A 19,474-nucleotide genomic window follows, 5' to 3' on the forward strand; every position below is an offset into this window, starting at 1 on the left:
ATATCATCATCATCATCATCATAAATCCCATCCCGTTGAAAAAGTCTTCGAGAGCCGAGAACCAATCAATTGGCAGACAAGTCAATAAGAGATTCTCTGTGAGTATTCCAAACCGTTAAATGCCAATCGATCGCTCATTATTCAAGTAATATAAAAGTTTCCCGTCTGGGGTGGCAAATAAAAAATTAGGACCATTCAAATTTCAAAGTCTTGATTGTTAATATAATAAATATTGGTCAATTGAAATAGGTGGCCACTTCCATGCTCGCAGAGTCGCAGTGGCCGGTACGTGCAAGAGAAAAAGAGCGTCCGCGGGCGGCAAAAGGACATTTCAATTTGACTGCAATTACGCTAAACAGATGCCGTAAATCGTGGATTTGGGAAGTTCCCAGTCTCTCTCAGAACCTTCGGGGGTGGTCCTCGCATGGACAATTTCTGCTTGATGATCATCTTCATCTTCCTGGAAACGAGTGCTAATTTGGAGGTTACTTAATAGTAAGGAAAAGAACCTTCTCTACTATTCATTTTACTTAAACTATTATTTAAGACTAAAATTTTGCGGATAGTTAGTGATTCAGACAGTAAATATAAAAGAGTTTTTATGAGCTCGGCCAGTTGTCCGAACAAGACTCAAACAGTCTGCCTACTAATCAAATTTTTGTGACATTAAAAAAAAAAAAATCGAATAATTGTGTTTTGTGTTCGAATATTCTTATTTAGCAAGTTATACGACTATCATATAATTTGATGATGTGACAGTAAAAATTGATCATTAGATCAACACTTATAAAAGAAATCAAAAGCTAATATTTACGTCCATTCTTTATACATTTATTGTCCAATCTCTTTTGCAACATTACGTCCATCCAATCTCTATACATTTATTGTCCAATATTCTCTTTTGCAACATTAATTACGTCCATCCAATCTCTATACATTTATTGTCCAATATTCTCTTTTGCAACATTACGTCCATCCATTCTTTATAGATTTATTGTCCAATCTCTTTTGCAACATTACGTACGTGTATCACAAATTATTGATTTTGTTAGAATATACCAAAGATATATTATATTTTAGATTTTAGATATCAACACGGTATCATGTTAGAATATATGAAAAATATATTACATTTTTTGTATATTCTATATTTGGTTAATGTTAACATATTCTTTATTTACAGATTAATTATAATTAAATATTGAGATAGTAATCAAATCAAATCATATAAATAACAACCTTTGTATTATAGGCAAACGAGTCAATGAGTAAAATGTAACTTTTAAAGCTAATTCGTAGTAGTTGATGTAGGTGTACATCTAACACCAAACCATTCGTAATTCCTTGTATTATCTTATTTCTCTTGCTTCCACCTTTATTATTTTATTTTAAATTTCAACAATAAAAAAGTTATACGGAGATGTACACCAGATAAAAAAAATTATTTGTCAAATCAATTAAATACATTTTTCATTTTATCCGCAATGTTTTTTTTTTTGTTAATATAATTTAAAACTTGATTCATGGCAATGTTTACTTCAATGTAGGAAAGTACTGTAAATAAATGCATAATTTTTATTTTCATTTTAATCTTTGTGTCATTCTATTTCTTCCTCTTTCTTTATTCATTTCTCTCACATTTTCTCGTTTTTCGCTCTCTTTTATCAAAGAGCAAATATATATAAAACATAAATAAATAAAATAAAATATTAAATAATAAATAATCAGGCGCAGAATATATTGAAAAAGTCATCAATCAAAATGAAAAAAAAAATAATTAACTATTAATTCTACTGCGTACGTACCTTTCCCCCACAATGAATGCAACTTGAATTTTTTTGGTTCAAATTTAATGTTTGGGCGGCCAAAGGGGAGGACCCAATTGTGTGGCTGTGATGACTGGGCTTCTCGTTTGAACACCAATGTTTATCCAGTTCACGTAACCGACTCCTATGTATGGCTATGATTTTTGGTCGTTCTGGAAGATTTTAATTTTCCAAACTTTCGTTCAAAATAATAATAATAATAATTCTCCAAACTTTATGGATCGATCACATGGCAAAACATGGCACCGAACCATCCCATGGTCAAGGGAGTAGGATCCTCTCTATTACCCAGTTCATTTGAACGCCACTTCCAAACTGGCCACTCTCATACCAACATAACATCTGCTCTCTCTCTCTCTCTCTCTTGCCATGATTTGGACTATTAACTTAAAATAAATGTTCCTACACAAGCAATTCGAATGGAACCTTCAGTGGTGTTAGAGCACTATCCAAATACTACTTTGTGATGTTACCTTGAGCCCTTTTTGAATGGTTTGGCCACTCTTAAACCAATCATTCTCAGCTGGCTATTGAGAATAATCGAAACACCTCGTTGCCAAAGAGAATAGTCAGTTACTTCCAGGTTTGGGTTTTTATTTTTTTATTTTTTTAAGAGCTATTTAGCCACCTAGCTTCATACCACCCTAACATTTGCTCTGTTTTTTTTTTTTTTTTTTTGCCACGATCTGGACCATTCATTTAAATAAATGGCCATGCGCAAGCAGCTCGAATGGAAGCTGTAGTGGTATTATACCTCGAGGTCTTGCGTTCGAAGCCGAACTTAACCTATGCATGTAGTTTGTGGGCGATTGCAGGTATATGAACTTAACTTAACTCATAGGGCCCTACTCTAGAGGGGTTCAACCTCGTCAAGAAAAAATAAATAAATGGCCTAAAAAAGATATATATATATATTTTGCATCTAATATAATATCCTAAGTATTGTCAAAATGTCGGCTACTTTGAGACAAAAGTTACAATAAAACAAGAGACAAGAGTTATAAGATGATAAATTAGATTTATTGTTGTTAATATAGAAATAAAATAGACTTGTAACGTTCAGACTATTTATCTATAAATAGAGTCTTGTATATAGTCTAATGAATCAGAAAAGATGTAGTCAAGAAAAAATTTTGGCGTATAGACATAAGTCATAGGTCGAACCACCTTAATTCTCTGTCTCTCTTTCTTATTTTCAAATCTTCCCTAAATTTTGTGTTCTTATAGGCCGGCCATCAGCCACTTATTTTTTAAAAGCAATGCAAAGCTTGGATGACAAAAGAGGAATGATATTTAACATTCTTTTACCGTTCTTCTAATTAACATTTTCAGCCGGCGTGGCACAAATGTCGATTGGCTTATTGATCATCTCTGCGAAAAGTGAAATCCGATGGACTAACGTTGATTTCATGCATATTCTGATCAACATTGGACTGTCTGATCGGAGATGTGTGCAAGCTGCGGAGGCTGCTGCGCTGATAGTTATGCAAGAGGTGAACTGGGGACGTCCTGCCGTGCGTGGGACTGGGTGGCATACTTGAAAATGGTGAATTTGTCTCTGAATGATGATGGCTATGCTTAGATTTCTTTCTCGCCATGCCATGCCAGCTTCTTAATGCTGTCGCCACTCGATCATTGAAAATGGTGGGTTTCATGGAAGTCCCCATCTGTCAAATTAATCAGTCCAAAGGTCAATATAATTAGTCTTAATCAAACTGATGTTATTTTTTTGTATTTTTATTTATTTCTTTCTTTTTCAAGTATTTTGCTTTGAAAGTATTCGAACTTAGCCTTTAATTTATAATTAAAATCAACTAGGCCTGTATTATTTTGAAATTAAGTTTTTTAGTATCAATAATATTTCAGTCTTCAGAATTATTCTCTGTTTGTTTTTTTGGGACGAGTATTGTCTTTCTCTCTTCCCTAATCGTTATTTTCTTTATTCATAAGTTTCATTTTTCAGTTTTCAATTTTTAACTTCTGTCGCTATCACACACGACCGTCAGACCAATCTTAATTCTGCCCGGCAACAAGGGTCACCATATTACCTATAAATCTAATACTATATATATTTATCGAGAAATTAAGTCAAGAAAAAGATGTGTTTATCATTTCTCACCTGAGTCACTAGAGCATAGAGCGGGAAAGTCACATAACTGCATAGAACTTGTATGATGACTCTGAAGAAAGTGGCAATATGTCGTTTAGCATTAGAAATTCTTAAACTTAAGAAAATCAAATCACTTAACCTTAATCATCCAGTTAACATCTTAACAATGGCACCACTATACGGAATTCCATGCATGTGGATTTATGATAAAAACTCACCCCATTGAGAGTCTGATGAAGATATATTCACTGCGCTCATGGAAGCAAGAATTTTTGCCAAATTCAAACTGAAAGAGATGAAAAAAATATGACAGCAAAGTTAGGGATCGAAAGCTCACAGCATAAGGTTCTCTCCTGTGGCTCAATTCTAAATTCTAAAATGGTTCAAACAAACCCAATCATGTTCTTCCTCCACATTTAGGCAAACTAACAATAGCAAAACATGCGGACGGTTTTAGAAAATAGCAATTTCAAAATGCAAAACGAATTTTTGACTTGTGAAATTGCAGGGTCAAACGCTACAGACATGATTAAGTACTTTGTGAATTGATGGAAAAATTAAGTAGAAGTGAAAGGCTTACCACACTCCACGCCAAGAAGGCCAGTTGAAATGCATTCTGCAATTAATTAAAGTCATGAAAAAATTATGCAAAATGCTGATATTAGAATTAATCCAGATAATTAAACTAATACGTAATTTGTTGATATTGTATGTGAGAAATACCTGAAAGAGAACAAAGTGAATGAGAAGGAGAAGGAATCGAGGGCGTCCAAACCAGAAGAGGTCATCACCTGGCTGTACCACAGGCATACCCTTAATCACATCTGCTCTCTCTTGAATTCTTAGCCCCATTTTTGTAATGTTCACTTGTAGCTTTGTCCCCACCAAGAGCAGTACCTGTAAAACACATGATTTTCCATTAAACCAACAACCCAAAAGCTTAGATTCTACAAATTAAGAGCAGATAAAAAGAACAAAGTTTTCCGCCAATTCAGTCGCTTACAATCAATGGGAGAAATGGTAGCCATAGATGAGAACGCCATCCTGTCCCCACATAGAAGGAAACATTTCTTAGTCCACCATAAATTTGGACACAAAAATGAGAATGAACGTACACCGCTTAGCCCGCGAGGATCGACTCGTTTGATTTAATTATATGAGATTAGCTGTTCGAGTCTTAAACTCAACCGATACACGGTTCTTGTGGGTGGGGTCGTGTATCAAGAAAAAATGAGCACTGCTAGTAGTTGTTGACAGTTTGATAACCAAAAGGAAGTACTATTTGGCTTACCATGTACGTTGGACAGTAGGGATAACACTGCAAAGCCCCATATGACTGGACTGCACATTATTAGAGGGTAATTAAGGTTAGGATTTTAGGATAATTGAAAATCAATCAAAGAAGCAAACGCCTTGAAGCTAACCTGATCCCGACCACGTATTTAAAATCTTCTTCGAGTGATCTCTTGATGTATTTTTGAAAATCAAACGTTGTTTCATTGTCGGGTGCCAAATGTGCCTGAAGTCACGTAAGGTAACATTGGAGCTAGCTCCAATTATCAATGTGAATTTGGAATCCCTTTCCCGACTAATGTTTCGTTTGTTTCGGCATAAAATAATTTTAGCATTTTACGATGTTTGAAAAAGGGCGAAAATAATGATCAAGAAAAATCATTTTCAGTTTGACCGTAAAAGCTCATTTAATTTTTGAAAAAAGATTTACGGTTTTAAATTAAACTCTTCGTTCTTGCACGCAAGTTTAATATCCGATTGACGGAATCCGGCAATAGTTGGTCGTCGGAATCTAGCCAGCGCCGAAATCCGGCAACATCCGATTACCGTTGCCGGAGTCGGCGGACCAGATTCCGACTGGAATCTAACCGGAATCCAGCCATGGTCAGAAGCCAGCCAGATCTGACCGGATTCGGCCGGATCTAGATGGATCCAGCCATTTATCCTGCCGGATCTGGCCGGATTCGGAGGAGTCCGGCCAAACTTGTTCGCCAGAATCCAGCAACGGCCACTGGATGTTGCTGGAATCCGGCAACAATCGCCAGACTTTTTTTCGTAATTTTTTCATGCGAGCCAAACGCTGAAAAATATTTTTGAGAAAATCATATTTTTTGAAAATGATTTTGGCGAAAATATTTACGACGGAATTAATTTTACATCGAGACAAACCGAGCACAAGTGTAAAAAAATAAAAAGAAAAGAAAAGAAAAAGCTGCCATTTTGTGTAACTGGATTAAACTTTAAACGTACCATGATAAATCCATATCTCAGTGTAATGTAATCAACCTTGGTAACTGATCTGAAGAATTGTCTGAAGAAACACACCTGATAAAAGAATGAGAAAAGGGCCTTCAGACTATTGTACGACAACTAACCTTTTATATATGCCCTTAAATTTCAAAATTGAAAAATAAACACAAGTTTTTCTATCTTTAAACTTTTTTTTTTTTTTTTTAATTGATGAGATAGTCAAACAATACAAACAGCAAAACAAAAATTACACAGCCCGACAAAAAAGGCCGCTAACGTTATCTCGGAGGGATCTTTCCCACGGTCAAGGGGAAAACCTATTAAGGGGTACAAATTTATGAGAAAGTTACTAGTCGAATTAGTCGTAGCATGGGGCTTAATGAATTATGTTGTGAGCACGAAAGTTTGCGCTCTTATTATTCTTAGTTGTAGTCCAGCTATGGGAGGAGATGAGGGGATGAAGTGTATTAGAAATAGGAATAATTCTCCAATTATTTGTAAGATAAAGTTTTTGGTGGCTAAGAATGGCCGATAAAGAGTCTCCCTCAAGGAGAATATGATGGCATTGTTTTGTCTATTTATTATGATTGTAAACTCACATAATCATGATCGATCGATGAGATATGAAATTTCATTTGAAAACTTATAATCCCAATACTGACCACCCAAAGAGAAAACGTTGACTTGCTCCAGTAGTCCAAATGCCTTCTCCCAAATGATGTTTCCCTTGCAAACCTAAACCTCTCGCGATCTGCATCAAATCAATCATTCTCTCTTTTACCACACTATCAAAATTTAAAAAATTTAAAACATTAAAAAAACAATTAAAAACAAAAAAAAGGTTAAACATATTTAGGGGAAAAGCTTGAAAATGAAGATTTTTCTAAAAAATACTTTCTAACTTTAAAAACTCTATTTTTCCAACACAATTCCAAATATTTATTAAAATTACTCTAAAAATAATAATCAAGTGCCGATTTAAAGACTGATTTTTTCTGTCACGTTATTTAATTATTGGCCGTTGTAAATAAATCTACTAAATAGAATTAGTCTTAAATTTTTGAAAAGCCCATGTGTATTTTGACTACAAAATGTACGTATAACCCACAAAGTTAGGAAACAAATTAATCTTAATTAGCTGCTGCATTGACTAACCAATTAAACTTTGAAAGTCGAGAGTTACCGTTTTGGTATCGATATTCAGGCGTCCTTGTTTCGTTCTCCCAAACCTTCCATCCTTTCATCTGCAAGTCGAAGAAGAATTTATACATCTCCAGAGAAAAAGAGAGGCCAGGGATTGCAATTGTGTACGTCAAAAAACTACCTTGATTCTGCCCAAAGCCAGAGTGAGTATGCAAAACACCACATGAGAAACGGCCAACACAAAGATGAACACATGGAGCTGGTGAATCGCATACGCAGACATGAAGGCCACTTTTCCCTGCAAAATAGGCAACCCAAAACAATTCATCCCACTAAATCCAAAAAAAAAAAACAGAGAAATCATTGAGCTTAATTACCTTTCTTGTGCATTTGTAGTCTCCTTTTGTTGCCAATTTTCGACGGGCACTGAAGTTAGAATCCAAAAATTGGAGCAGTTTCCGACCATGTGTACTATTCTCAGAATCTTTGGGATCTTTCTTAGTTGTCCCACTCTTCACATTTTTACAGGGATGCCAAGTGGCTCCAACACTCTTGGGTATACATATATCAGAAATGGGATCTTGTAAAACTGTTAGGAGCAAGGATATGAATCCCAACAGCATAAGCTCTGACAAAAAAACACACACACAAAAAAAAAATGTTAGTCTATGAACAGATCGACTTGACCCTTCTTCTGAAATAAGCTACTGATGATCATCATGTGAGCTTTATATATACCTGCTTTGATCTTTTCAAGCGCTTCGTAAAGAGGTCTCTTTTGTTTGTCTTTTAGCCACTGCATGCATATATATATAAAGGATGCAAGAATTTCAGTAATCAATTGAAAACATTAATACGAGTACAAAAGAGAAATTGTTAGTACCGGCCACCATGAAACTACGATACTTACCTTTCCAATAGCGTGAATAATATATTCAATGAAGATTGAAATGGCAAGCAACACGAAGCACACCGCCGCAACTGCCCACGTTGAAGTTTCCTCCATTGTACGTTCCTTCTCGGCCTTGGCCATGATCGGAGTGTTTATATGTTGAGGAAGCTCTCGAGTAGATTAATGAAACTAATGTTGATGTAGGCGGCTAACGCTCGTCCATTTGAAGGGGTCCGAACTTAAATATATATAGTCACTTTATTTGTGCGTGCGCGTGTAAATTCATACTAAGTTATAAGTCATAATTGTATATAAAAATTACATGTTAATAAAATTATCTTTAAAAATAAATTTTCTTCCAATACAAAAGTGTTCTAACGAGACTGGGAACGTAGACAGAAGCAAATCTGTCCACGGATGACACCAGAACGATTGTTTCTCCATTTTCCCTTGTGAAATCCCATTGATCACCGAAGCACGTCGGAATGATTGCTGGGAATGCCAGAAAAGCTGATCTACCGAGTGCCGTAGATTGACAATAACAAAATCGGCGTGAGAAATTATGATTTCCCATCTTCAAGACCATTTGCTGTGCTCGGAAACCCTTGGGCTGGGGAAACGTCCCTGCAGCGAACTTTGCTCCCGAGACGCCAATGATTTTCGGACTCCTATGGTAGAATAACACGAAAAAGGGAATGGGATGTTTCACAGACTGTTCCTCCTTGAATAAGGGGGCCCTCCTCGGATGAGGAAGCTAGAAAACCCTTTTCGGACAAAAGACCACCCCTCTTGGTAGAGGACAAGGGGGTGATAAGGAAAGTCCGATATCGGACAATGGATCTCCCCTCTTGGTAGAGGACCAAGGGGGTGAGGATAAAAGTCCAATTTCGGACAAAAGGATCCCTCCTCTTGGTAGAGGACATGGGGGTGGTGAGGAAATTACGATTTATGAGATATACATTTCGGTGGTAACCTGAGGAAATTATTAGAGATTAATTTAGAACTCCCGTCATAAGGGCGTAACTTTCGTCAAAGAAGAAGATTTTATTAGATTTACTCAAAGTACACACGTACATGAAAACGAAGAAAGCAGACAACCCGGAAAAAGTGCTATACAGGGTAGTCATTTGATTACAAGTAATCCTAACACAGCGAAAAGGAATCGCTTGAAAAATTTTGAAGGGGATCATCCGTGCAAATTCCAAGCGCGGCTTGAACAGCTGGGCTCCCACGAGCCGTTGAGGCAAAATTTGGGTGCTGCACAGTTCCTATAGGCTGGACAGGAACAGGTTGGTGTGAAGCCAGGAGACACGCACCCCTATACGCCTAAAGCCGGAGATCGCACATTCGATAGAACCGCCGTGGAGAACCGATGCTTCACGGCGGTGAACTTCTAGACCAAAACCATCCTTAAGGGATTTGTGAATATGCTCGGTCGTGAAGACCGCACCGGGAATGAAGAACATTGTGAGAAGATCTGGGGAGTCCAAAAAGGAAGAAGGGGAAAATCCGATCTCCGGGAAAGGGATAAGAGGAAAGGAGGACCTGCTCAAATGGGCAATCTGGAGACCAATGACCTTCTAGCAAAGGAAGTGACGAATAAATAGGAAGATAATGACAAGCAATGCACGCATGATTTACGGGATGTTAGGTGAGCCTAACTAATGGTGAATTTATGATGGAAATAAATTCCTGATTACTTGCCATAAATGGCCTGGAGTCGCGTGGAACGGCAATCAAATAAATGTTCAAGTTTTCACGGGGCCGAAGGAAGGCATTATGTAAGCTGGATGAGGAGTGATCGATGAGTAAGTCGGGTAGCAAAGATTTCATTAGGTAAATTCTCCATACCTTTATACCAAAGATAGGAGAATTGGGGGGTAAGTGTTAAGGAATATTCCTCCCCAACTTAGAAAACGTCCACGTGGTGCCTTGAGCTTGGCAAGGATAAAATAGGCATATGGCATACATGAGTGTAAAAAGGGAGTATAAAAATTATTAGAGGGAGGATCTATTCTCTCGAGCACACTTTTCTCTCTCTCTCTCTCTTTCTCTCCTCTCCATATAAACCTTGGCTGACTTGATCGTCGGAGGAGGCTTCGCCGGCCAACCCCCGGCAAGCCTTTCTTGTTTTGCAGGCCAAGGCGCGGGTCAAGGGGACGTCACTGATGATGCCATGTCACCGGACCAAAAAATTGCATCAACACGTAGCATGCTGGCAACGTACAATTGAGGAAAACATAATAAACATTATCAACCACTTTCTAGTTAACATCCCTAATTATAAAATGAAACATGATACACGTCCATTCTTTATACATTTATTGTCCAATCTCTTTTGCAACATTACGTCCATCCATTCTTTATACATTTATTGTCCAATCTCTATACATTTATTGTCCAATCTCTTTTGCAACATTACGTCCATCCATTCTTTATACATTTATTGTCCAATCTCTATACATTTATTGTCCAATATTCTCTTCTGCAACATTACGTCCATCCATTCTTTATAGATTTATTGTCCAATCTCTTTTGCAACATTACGTACGTGTATCACAAATTATTGATTTTGTTAGAATATACCAAAGATATATTATATTTTAGATTTTAGATATCAACACGGTATCATGTTAGAATATATGAAAAATATATTACATTTTTTGTATATTCTATATTTGGTTAATGTTAACATACTCTTTATTTACAGATTAATTATAATTAAATATTGAGATAGTAATCAAATCAAATCATATAAATAACAACCTTTGTATTATAGGCAAACGAGTCAATGAGTAAAATGTAACTTTTAAAGCTAATTCGTAGTAGTTGATGTAGGTGTACATCTAACACCAAACCATTCGTAATTCCTTGTATTATCTTATTTCTCTTGCTTCCACCTTTATTATTTTATTTTAAATTTCAACAATAAAAAAGTTATACGGAGATGTACACTAGATAAAAAAAAATTATTTGTCAAATCAATTAAATACATTTTTCATTTCATCCGCAATGTTTTTTTTTTTGTTAATATAATTTAAAACTTGATTCATGGCAATGTTTACTTCAGTGTAGGAAAGTACTGTAAATGAATACATTTTTTTTTTTTAATCTCTATGTCATTAATTCTTCCTCTTTCTTTATTCATTTCTCTCCCATATTCTTTTTTTTTTTTTTACGCTCTCTTTTATCAAAGAACAAATATATATAAATTTTTAAAATGAAATAAATAATAATAATAAAAAATAATCAGGCGTAGAATATATTTAAAAAGTCATTAATCAAAATGAAAAAATAATTTTGAGGTTAACTATTGATTCTACTGCGTACGAACCTTTCCCCCACAATGAATGCAATTTGATTTTTTTTGGTTCAAATTTAATGTTTGGGTGGCCGTAGGGGGGGACCCAATTGTGTGGCTGTGATGACTGGGCTTCTCGTTTGAACACCAATGTTTATCCAGTTCACGTAACCGACTCCTATGTATGGCTATGATTTTTGGTCGTTCTGGAAGATTTTAATTTTCCAAACTTTCGTTCAAAAAAATAATAATAATAATAATAATAATAATAATTCTCCAAACTTTATGGATTGATCACATGGCAAAACATGGCACCGAACCATCCCAAGGTCAAGGGAGTAGGATCCTCTCTATTACCCAGTTCATTTGAACGCCACTTCCAAACTGGCCACTCTCATACCAACATAACTACTTTGTGATGTTACCTCGAGCCGTTTTTGGATGGTTTGGCCACTCTTAAACCAATCATTTTCAGCTGGCTATTGAGAATAACCGAAACACCTCGTTGCCAAAGAGAATAGTCGGTTACTTCCAGGTTTGGGTTTTTATTTTTATTTTTTTGAGAGCTATTTAGCCAACTAGCTTCATACCACCCTAACTTTTTTTTTTTTTTGCCACGATCTGGACCATTCATTTAAATAAATGGCCATGCACAAGCAGCTCGAATGGAAGCTGTAGTGGTATTATACCTCGAGGTCTTGTGTTCGAAGCCGAACTTAACCTATACATGTAGTTTGTGGGCGATTGCAGGTATATGAACTTAACTTAACTCATAGGGCCCTACTCTATTGTTGTTAATATTGAAATAAAAGAGACTTGTAACGTTCAGACTATTTATCTATAAATAGAGTCTTGTATATAGTCTAATGAATCAGAAAAGATGTAGTCAAGAAAAAACTTTGACGTATAGACATAAGTCATAGGTCGAACCACCTTAATTCTCTGTCTCTCTTTCTTATTTTCAAATCTTCCATAAATTTTGTGTTCTTATAGGCCGGCCATCAGCCACTTAATTTTTTAAAAGCAATGCAAAGCTTGGATGACAAAAGAGGAATGATATTTAACATTCTTTTACCGTTCTTCTAATTAACATTTTCAGCTGACGTGGCACAAATGTCGATTGGCTTATTGATCATCTCTGCGAAAAGAGAAATCCGATGGACTAACGTTGATTTCATGCATATTCTGATCAACATTGGACTGTCTGATCGGAGATGTGTGCAAGCTGCGGAGGCTGCTGCGCTGATAGTTATGCAAGAGGTGAACTGGGGACGTCCTGCCGTGCGTGGGACTGGGTGGCATACTTGAAAATGGTGAATTTGTCTCTGAATGATGATGGCTATGCTTAGATTTCTTTCTCGCCGTGCCATGTCAGCTTCTTAATGCTGTCGCCACTCGATCATTGAAAATGGTGGGTTTCATGGAAGTCCCCATCTGTCAAATTAATCAGTCCAAAGATCAATATAATTAGTCTTAATCAAATTGATGTTTTTTTTTGTATTTTTATTTATTTCTTTCTTTTTCAAGTATTTTGCTTTGAAAGTACTCGAACTTAGCCTTCAATTTATAATTAAAATCAATTAGGCCTGTATTATTTTGAAATTAAGTTTTTTAGTATCAATAATATTTCAGTCTTCAGAATTTTTCTCTGTTTGTTTTTTTGGGACGAGTATTGTCTTTCTCTCTTCCCTAATCGTTATTTTCTCTATTCATAAGTTTCATTTTTCAGTTTTCAATTTTTAACTTCTGTCGCTATCTCACACGACCGTCAGACCAATCTTAATTCTGCCCGGCAACAAGGGTCACCATATTACCTATAAATCTAATACTATATATATTTATCGAGAAATTAAGTCAAGAAAAAGATGTGTTTATCATTTCTCACCTGAGTCACTAGAGCATAGAGCGGGAAAGTCACATAACTGCATAGAACTTGTATGATGACTCTGAAGAAAGTGGCAATATGTCGTTTAGCATTAGAAATTCTTAAACTTAAGAAAATCAAATCACTTAACCTTAATCATCCAGTTAACATCTTAACAATGGCACCACTATACGGAATTCCATGCATGTGGATTTATGATAAAAACTCACCCCATTGAGAGTCTGATGAAGATATATTCACTGCGCTCATGGAAGCAAGAATTTTTGCCAAATTCAAACTGAAAGAGATGAAAAAAATATGACAGCAAAGTTAGGGATCGAAAGCTCACAGCATAAGGTTCTCCTGTGGCTCAATTCTAAATTCTAAAATGGTTCAAACAAACCCAATCATGTTCTTCCTCCACATTTAGGCAAACTAACAATAGCAAAACATGCGGACGGTTTAAGAAAATAGCAATTTCAAAATGCAAAACGAATTTTTTGACTTGTGAAATTGCAGGGTCAAACGCTACAGACATGCTTAAGTACTTTGTGAATTGATGGAAAAATTATGTAGAAGTGAAGGGCTTACCACACTCCACGCAAGGAAGGCCAGTTGAAATGCATTCTGCAATTAAAGTCATGAAAAAATTATGCAAAATGCTGATATTAGAATTAATCCAGATAATTAAACTAATACGTAATTTGTTGATATTGTATGTGAGAAATACCTGAAAGAGAACAAAGTTAATGAGAAGGAGAAGGAATCGAGGGCGTCCAAGCCAGAAGAGGTCATCACCTGGCTGTACCACAGGCATACCCTTAATCACATCTGCTCTCTCTTGAATTCTTAGCCCCATTTTTGTAATGTTCACTTGTAGCTAGCTTTGTCCCCACCAAGAGCAGTACCTGTAAAACACATGATTTTCCATTAAACCAACAACCCAAAAGTTTAGATTGTACAAATTAAGAGCAGATAAAAAGAACAAAGTTTTCCGCCAATTCAGTCGCTTACAATCAATGGGAGAAATGGTAGCCATAGATGAGAACGCCATCCTGTCCCCACATAGAAGGAAACATTTCTTAGTCCACCGTAAATTTGGACACAAAAATGAGAATGAACGTACACCCCTTAGCCCGCGAGGATCAACTCGAATGATCGACTCGTTTGATTTAATTATATGAGATTAGCTGTTCGAGTCTTAAACTCAACCGATACACGGTTCTTGTGGGTGGGGTCGTGTATCAAGAAAAAATGAGCACTGCTAGTAGTTGTTGACAGTTTGATAACCAAAAGGAAGTACTATTTGGCTTACCATGTACGTTGGACAGTAGGGATAACACTGCAAAGCCCCATATGACTTTACTGCACATTATTAAAGGGTAATTAAGGTTAGGATTTTAGGATAATTGAAAATCCATCAAAGAAGCAAACGCCTTGAAGCTAACCTGATCCCGACCACGTATTTAAAATCTTCTTCGAGTGATCTCTTGATGTATTTTTGAAAATCAAACGTTGTTTCATTGTCGGGTGCCAAATGTGCCTGAAGTCACGTAAGGTAACATTGGAGCTAGCTCCAATTATCAATGTGAATTTGGAATCCCTTTCCCGACTAATGTTTCGTTTGTTTCGGCATAAAATAATTTTAGCATTTTACGATGTTTGAAAAAGGGCGAAAATAATGATCAAGAAAAATCATTTTCAGTTTGACCGTAAAAGCTTATTTAATTTTTGAAAAAAGATTTACGGTTTTAAATTAAACTCTTCGTTCTTGCACGCAAGTTTAATATCCGATTGACGGAATCCGGCAATAGTTGGTCGTCGGAATCTAGCCAGCGCCGAAATCCGGCAACATCCGATTACCGTTGCCGGAGTCGGCGGACCAGATTCCGACTGGAATCTAACCGGAATCCAGCCATGGTCAGAAGCCAGCCAGATCTGACCGGATTCGGCCGGATCTAGATGGATCCAGCCATTTATCCTGCCGGATCTGGCCGGATTCGGAGGAGTCCGGCCAAACTTGTTCGCCAGAATCCAGCAACGGCCACTGGATGTTGCTGGAATCCGGCAACAATCGCCAGACTTTTTTTCGTAATTTTTTCATGCGAGCCAAACGCTGAAAAATATTTTTGAGAAAATCATATTTTTTGAAAATGATTTTGGCGAAAATATTTACGACGGAATTAATTTTACATCGAGACAAACCGAGCACAAGTGTAAAAAAATAAAAAGAAAAGAAAAGAAAAAGCTGCCATTTTGTGTAACTGGATTAAACTTTAAACGTACCATGATAAATCCATATCTCAGTGTAATGTAATCAACCTTGGTAACTGATCTGAAGACTTGTCTGAAGAAACACACCTGATAAAAGAAGGAGAAAAGGGCCTTCAGACTATTGTACGACAACTAACCTTTTATATATGCCCTTAAATTTCAAAATTGAAAAATAAACACAAGTTTTTCTATCTTTAAACTTTTTTTTTTTTTTTTTAATTGATGAGATAGTCAAACAATACAAACAGCAAAACAAAAATTACACAGCCCGACAAAAAAGGCCGCTAACGTTATCTCGGAGGGATCTTTCCCACGGTCAAGGGGAAAACCTATTAAGGGGTACAAATTTATGAGAAAGTTACTAGTCGAATTAGTCGTAGCATGCGGCTTAATGAATTATGTTGTGAGCACGAAAGTTTGCGCTCTTATTATTCTTAGTTGTAGTCCAGCTATGGGAGGAGATGAGGGGATGAAGTGTATTAGAAATAGGAATAATTCTCCAATTATTTGTAAGATAAAGTTTTTGGAGGCTAAGAATGGCCGATAAAGAGTCTCCCTCAAGGAGAATATGATGGCATTGCTTTGTCTATTTATTATGATAGTAAACTCACATAATCATGATCGATCGATGAGATATGAAATTTCATTTGAAAACTTATAATCCCAATACTGACCACCCAAAGAGAAAACGTTGACTTGCTCCAGTAGTCCAAATGCCTTCTCCCAAATGATGTTTCCCTTGCAAACCTAAACCTCTCGCGATCTGCATCAAATCAATCATTCTCTCTTTTACCACACTATCAAAATTTAAAAAATTTAAAACATTAAAAAAACAATTAAAAACAAAAAAAAGGTTAAACATATTTAGGGGAAAAGCTTGAAAATGAAGATTTTTCTAAAAAATACTTTCTAACTTTAAAAACTCAATTTTTCCAACACAATTCCAAATATTTATTAAAATTACTCTAAAAATAATAATCAAGTGCCGATTTAAAGACTGATTTTTTCTGTCACGTTATTTAATTATTGGCCGTTGTAAATAAATCTACTAAATAGAATTAGTCTTAAATTTTTGAAAAGCCCATGTGTATTTTGACTACAAAATGTACGTATAACCCACAAAGTTAGGAAACAAATTAATCTTAATTAGCTGCTGCATTGACTAACCAATTAAACTTTGAAAGTCGAGAGTTACCGTTTTGGTATCGATATTCAGGCGTCCTTGTTTCGTTCTCCCAAACCTTCCATCCTTTCATCTGCAAGTCGAAGAAGAATTTATACATCTCCAGAGAAAAAGAGAGGCCAGGGATTGCAATTGTGTACGTCAAAAAACTACCTTGATTCTGCCCAAAGCCAGAGTGAGTATGCAAAACACCACATGAGAAACGGCCAACACAAAGATGAACACATGGAGCTGGTGAATCGCATACGCAGACATGAAGGCCACTTTTCCCTGCAAAATAGGCAACCCAAAACAATTCATCCCACTAAATCCAAAAAAAAAAAACAGAGAAATCATTGAGCTTAATTACCTTTCTTGTGCATTTGTAGTCTCCTTTTGTTGCCAATTTTCGACGGGCACTGAAGTTAGAATCCAAAAATTGGAGCAGTTTCCGACCATGTGTACTATTCTCAGAATCTTTGGGATCTTTCTTAGTTGTCCCACTCTTCACATTTTTACAGGGATGCCAAGTGGCTCCAACACTCTTGGGTATACATATATCAGAAATGGGATCTTGTAAAACTGTTAGGAGCAAGGATATGAATCCCAACAGCATAAGCTCTGACAAAAAAACACACACACACAAAAAAAAAATGTTAGTCTATGAACAGATCGACTTGACCCTTCTTCTGAAATAAGCTACTGATGATCATCATGTGAGCTTTATATATACCTGCTTTGATCTTTTCAAGCGCTTCGTAAAGAGGTCTCTTTTGTTTGTCTTTTAGCCACTGCATGCATATATATATAAAGGATGCAAGAATTTCAGTAATCAATTGAAAACATTAATACGAGTACAAAAGAGAAATTGTTAGTACCGGCCACCATGAAACTACGATACTTACCTTTCCAATAGCGTGAATAATATATTCAATGAAGATTGAAATGGCAAGCAACACGAAGCACACCGCCGCAACTGCCCACGTTGAAGTTTCCTCCATTGTACGTTCCTTCTCGGCCTTGGCCATGATCGGAGTGTTTATATGTTGAGGAAGCTCTCGAGTAGATTAATGAAACTAATGTTGATGTAGGCGGCTAACGCTCGTCCATTTGAAGGGGTCCGAACTTAAATATATATAGTCACTTTATTTGTGCGTGCGCGTGTAAATTCATACTAAGTTATAAGTCATAATTGTATATAAAAATTACATGTTAATAAAATTATCTTTAAAAATAAATTTTCTTCCAATACAAAAGTGTTCTAACGAGACTGGGAACGTAGACAGAAGCAAATCTGTCCACGGATGACACCAGAACGATTGTTTCTCCATTTTCCCTTGTGAAATCCCATTGATCACCGAAGCACGTCGGAATGATTGCTGGGAATGCCAGAAAAGCTGATCTACCGAGTGCCGTAGATTGACAATAACAAAATCAGCGTGAGAAATTATGATTTCCCATCTTCAAGACCATTTGCTGTGCTCGGAAACCCTTGGGCTGGGGAAACGTCCCTGCAGCGAACTTTGCTCCCGAGACGCCAGTGATTTTCGGACTCCTATGGTAGAATAACACGAAAAAGGGAATGGGATGTTTCACAGACTGTTCCTCCTTGAATAAGGGGGCCCTCCTCGGATGAGGAAGCTAGAAAACCCTTTTCGGACAAAAGACCACCCCTCTTGGTAGAGGACAAGGGGGTGATAAGGAAAGTCCGATATCGGACAATGGATCTCCCCTCTTGGTAGAGGACCAAGGGGGTGAGGATAAAAGTCCAATTTCGGACAAAAGGATCCCTCCTCTTGGTAGAGGACATGGGGGTGGTGAGGAAATTACGATTTATGAGATATACATTTCGGTGGTAACCTGAGGAAATTATTAGAGATTAATTTAGAACTCCCGTCATAAGGGCGTAACTTTCGTCAAAGAAGAAGATTTTATTAGATTTACTCAAAGTACACACGTACATGAAAACGAAGAAAGCAGACAACCCGGAAAAAGTGCTATACAGGGTAGTCATTTGATTACAAGTAATCCTAACACAGCGAAAAGGAATCGCTTGAAAAATTTTGAAGGGGATCATCCGTGCAAATTCCAAGCGCGGCTTGAACAGCTGGGCTCCCACGAGCCGTTGAGGCAAAATTTGGGTGCTGCACAGTTCCTATAGGCTGGACAGGAACAGGTTGGTGTGAAGCCAGGAGACACGCACCCCTATACGCCTAAAGCCGGAGATCGCACATTCGATAGAACCGCCGTGGAGAACCGATGCTTCACGGCGGTGAACTTCTAGACCAAAACCATCCTTAAGGGATTTGTGAATATGCTCGGTCGTGAAGACCGCACCGGGAATGAAGAACATTGTGAGAAGATCTGGGGAGTCCAAAAAGGAAGAAGGGGAAAATCCGATCTCCGGGAAAGGGATAAGAGGAAAGGAGGACCTGCTCAAATGGGCAATCTGGAGACCAATGACCTTCTAGCAAAGGAAGTGACGAATAAATAGGAAGATAATGACAAGCAATGCACGCATGATTTACGGGATGTTAGGTGAGCCTAACTAATGGTGAATTTATGATGGAAATAAATTCCTGATTACTTGCCATAAATGGCCTGGAGTCGCGTGGAACGGCAATCAAATAAATGTTCAAG

General features: G+C 36.9%; 2 protein-coding genes across 3 annotated transcripts; both read right to left on the minus strand.

Moving 5' to 3' along the window:
- Positions 1–3,099: 3,099 nt before the first annotated feature.
- Positions 3,100–8,512, minus strand: LOC133863893 (MLO-like protein 12). Of its 2 annotated transcripts, XM_062300028.1 has the most exons (15): positions 8,252–8,512; positions 8,080–8,137; positions 7,719–7,969; positions 7,523–7,639; positions 7,382–7,442; positions 6,861–6,949; positions 6,199–6,273; positions 5,361–5,455; positions 5,228–5,277; positions 4,940–4,980; positions 4,660–4,833; positions 4,517–4,552; positions 4,155–4,222; positions 3,946–4,006; positions 3,100–3,493 (listed from the first exon to the last, which is right to left on the minus strand). In XM_062300028.1, the coding sequence occupies exons 1-15, from the start codon at positions 8,372–8,374 to the stop codon at positions 3,185–3,187; spliced, it is 1,608 nt and encodes a 535-aa protein (XP_062156012.1). In that variant the 5' UTR covers positions 8,375–8,512; the 3' UTR covers positions 3,100–3,184. The 2 variants fall into 2 exon arrangements, with proteins under 2 accessions (XP_062156012.1, XP_062156013.1); XM_062300029.1 differs by lacking the exons at positions 4,940–4,980; positions 5,228–5,277; positions 5,361–5,455.
- Positions 8,513–12,461: 3,949 nt separating this feature from the next.
- LOC133863894 (MLO-like protein 12) lies at positions 12,462–18,000 on the minus strand. The gene is given in 16 exon segments (XM_062300031.1): positions 12,462–12,968; positions 13,420–13,480; positions 13,629–13,696; positions 13,990–14,025; positions 14,129–14,278; positions 14,280–14,306; positions 14,413–14,453; positions 14,714–14,763; positions 14,847–14,941; positions 15,685–15,759; positions 16,347–16,435; positions 16,868–16,928; positions 17,009–17,125; positions 17,205–17,455; positions 17,568–17,625; positions 17,740–18,000. Coding segments are annotated over 16 exon segments (1,365 nt in total). The 5' UTR covers positions 17,863–18,000; the 3' UTR covers positions 12,462–12,905.
- Between the last annotated feature and the right edge of the window lie 1,474 nt (positions 18,001–19,474).

This window comes from Alnus glutinosa, chromosome 3 (assembly GCF_958979055.1).
Source record: "Alnus glutinosa chromosome 3, dhAlnGlut1.1, whole genome shotgun sequence".
NCBI lineage: Eukaryota > Viridiplantae > Streptophyta > Magnoliopsida > Fagales > Betulaceae > Alnus > Alnus glutinosa.

Bases quoted from the DNA above. Each gene is read 5' to 3' on its own strand.
- LOC133863893 (XM_062300028.1), bottom strand. From the start codon at position 8,374: ATGGCCAAGGCCGAGAAGGAACGTACAATGGAGGAAACTTCAACGTGG. The intron at 7,640-7,718 runs GTAATTAAGCTC...CCTATTTTGCAG, and splicing joins ACTACAAATGCACAAGAAAG to GGAAAAGTGGCCTTCATGTC. The intron at 4,553-4,659 runs GTATTTCTCACA...AATTAATTGCAG, and splicing joins TTCACTTTGTTCTCTTTCAG to AATGCATTTCAACTGGCCTT.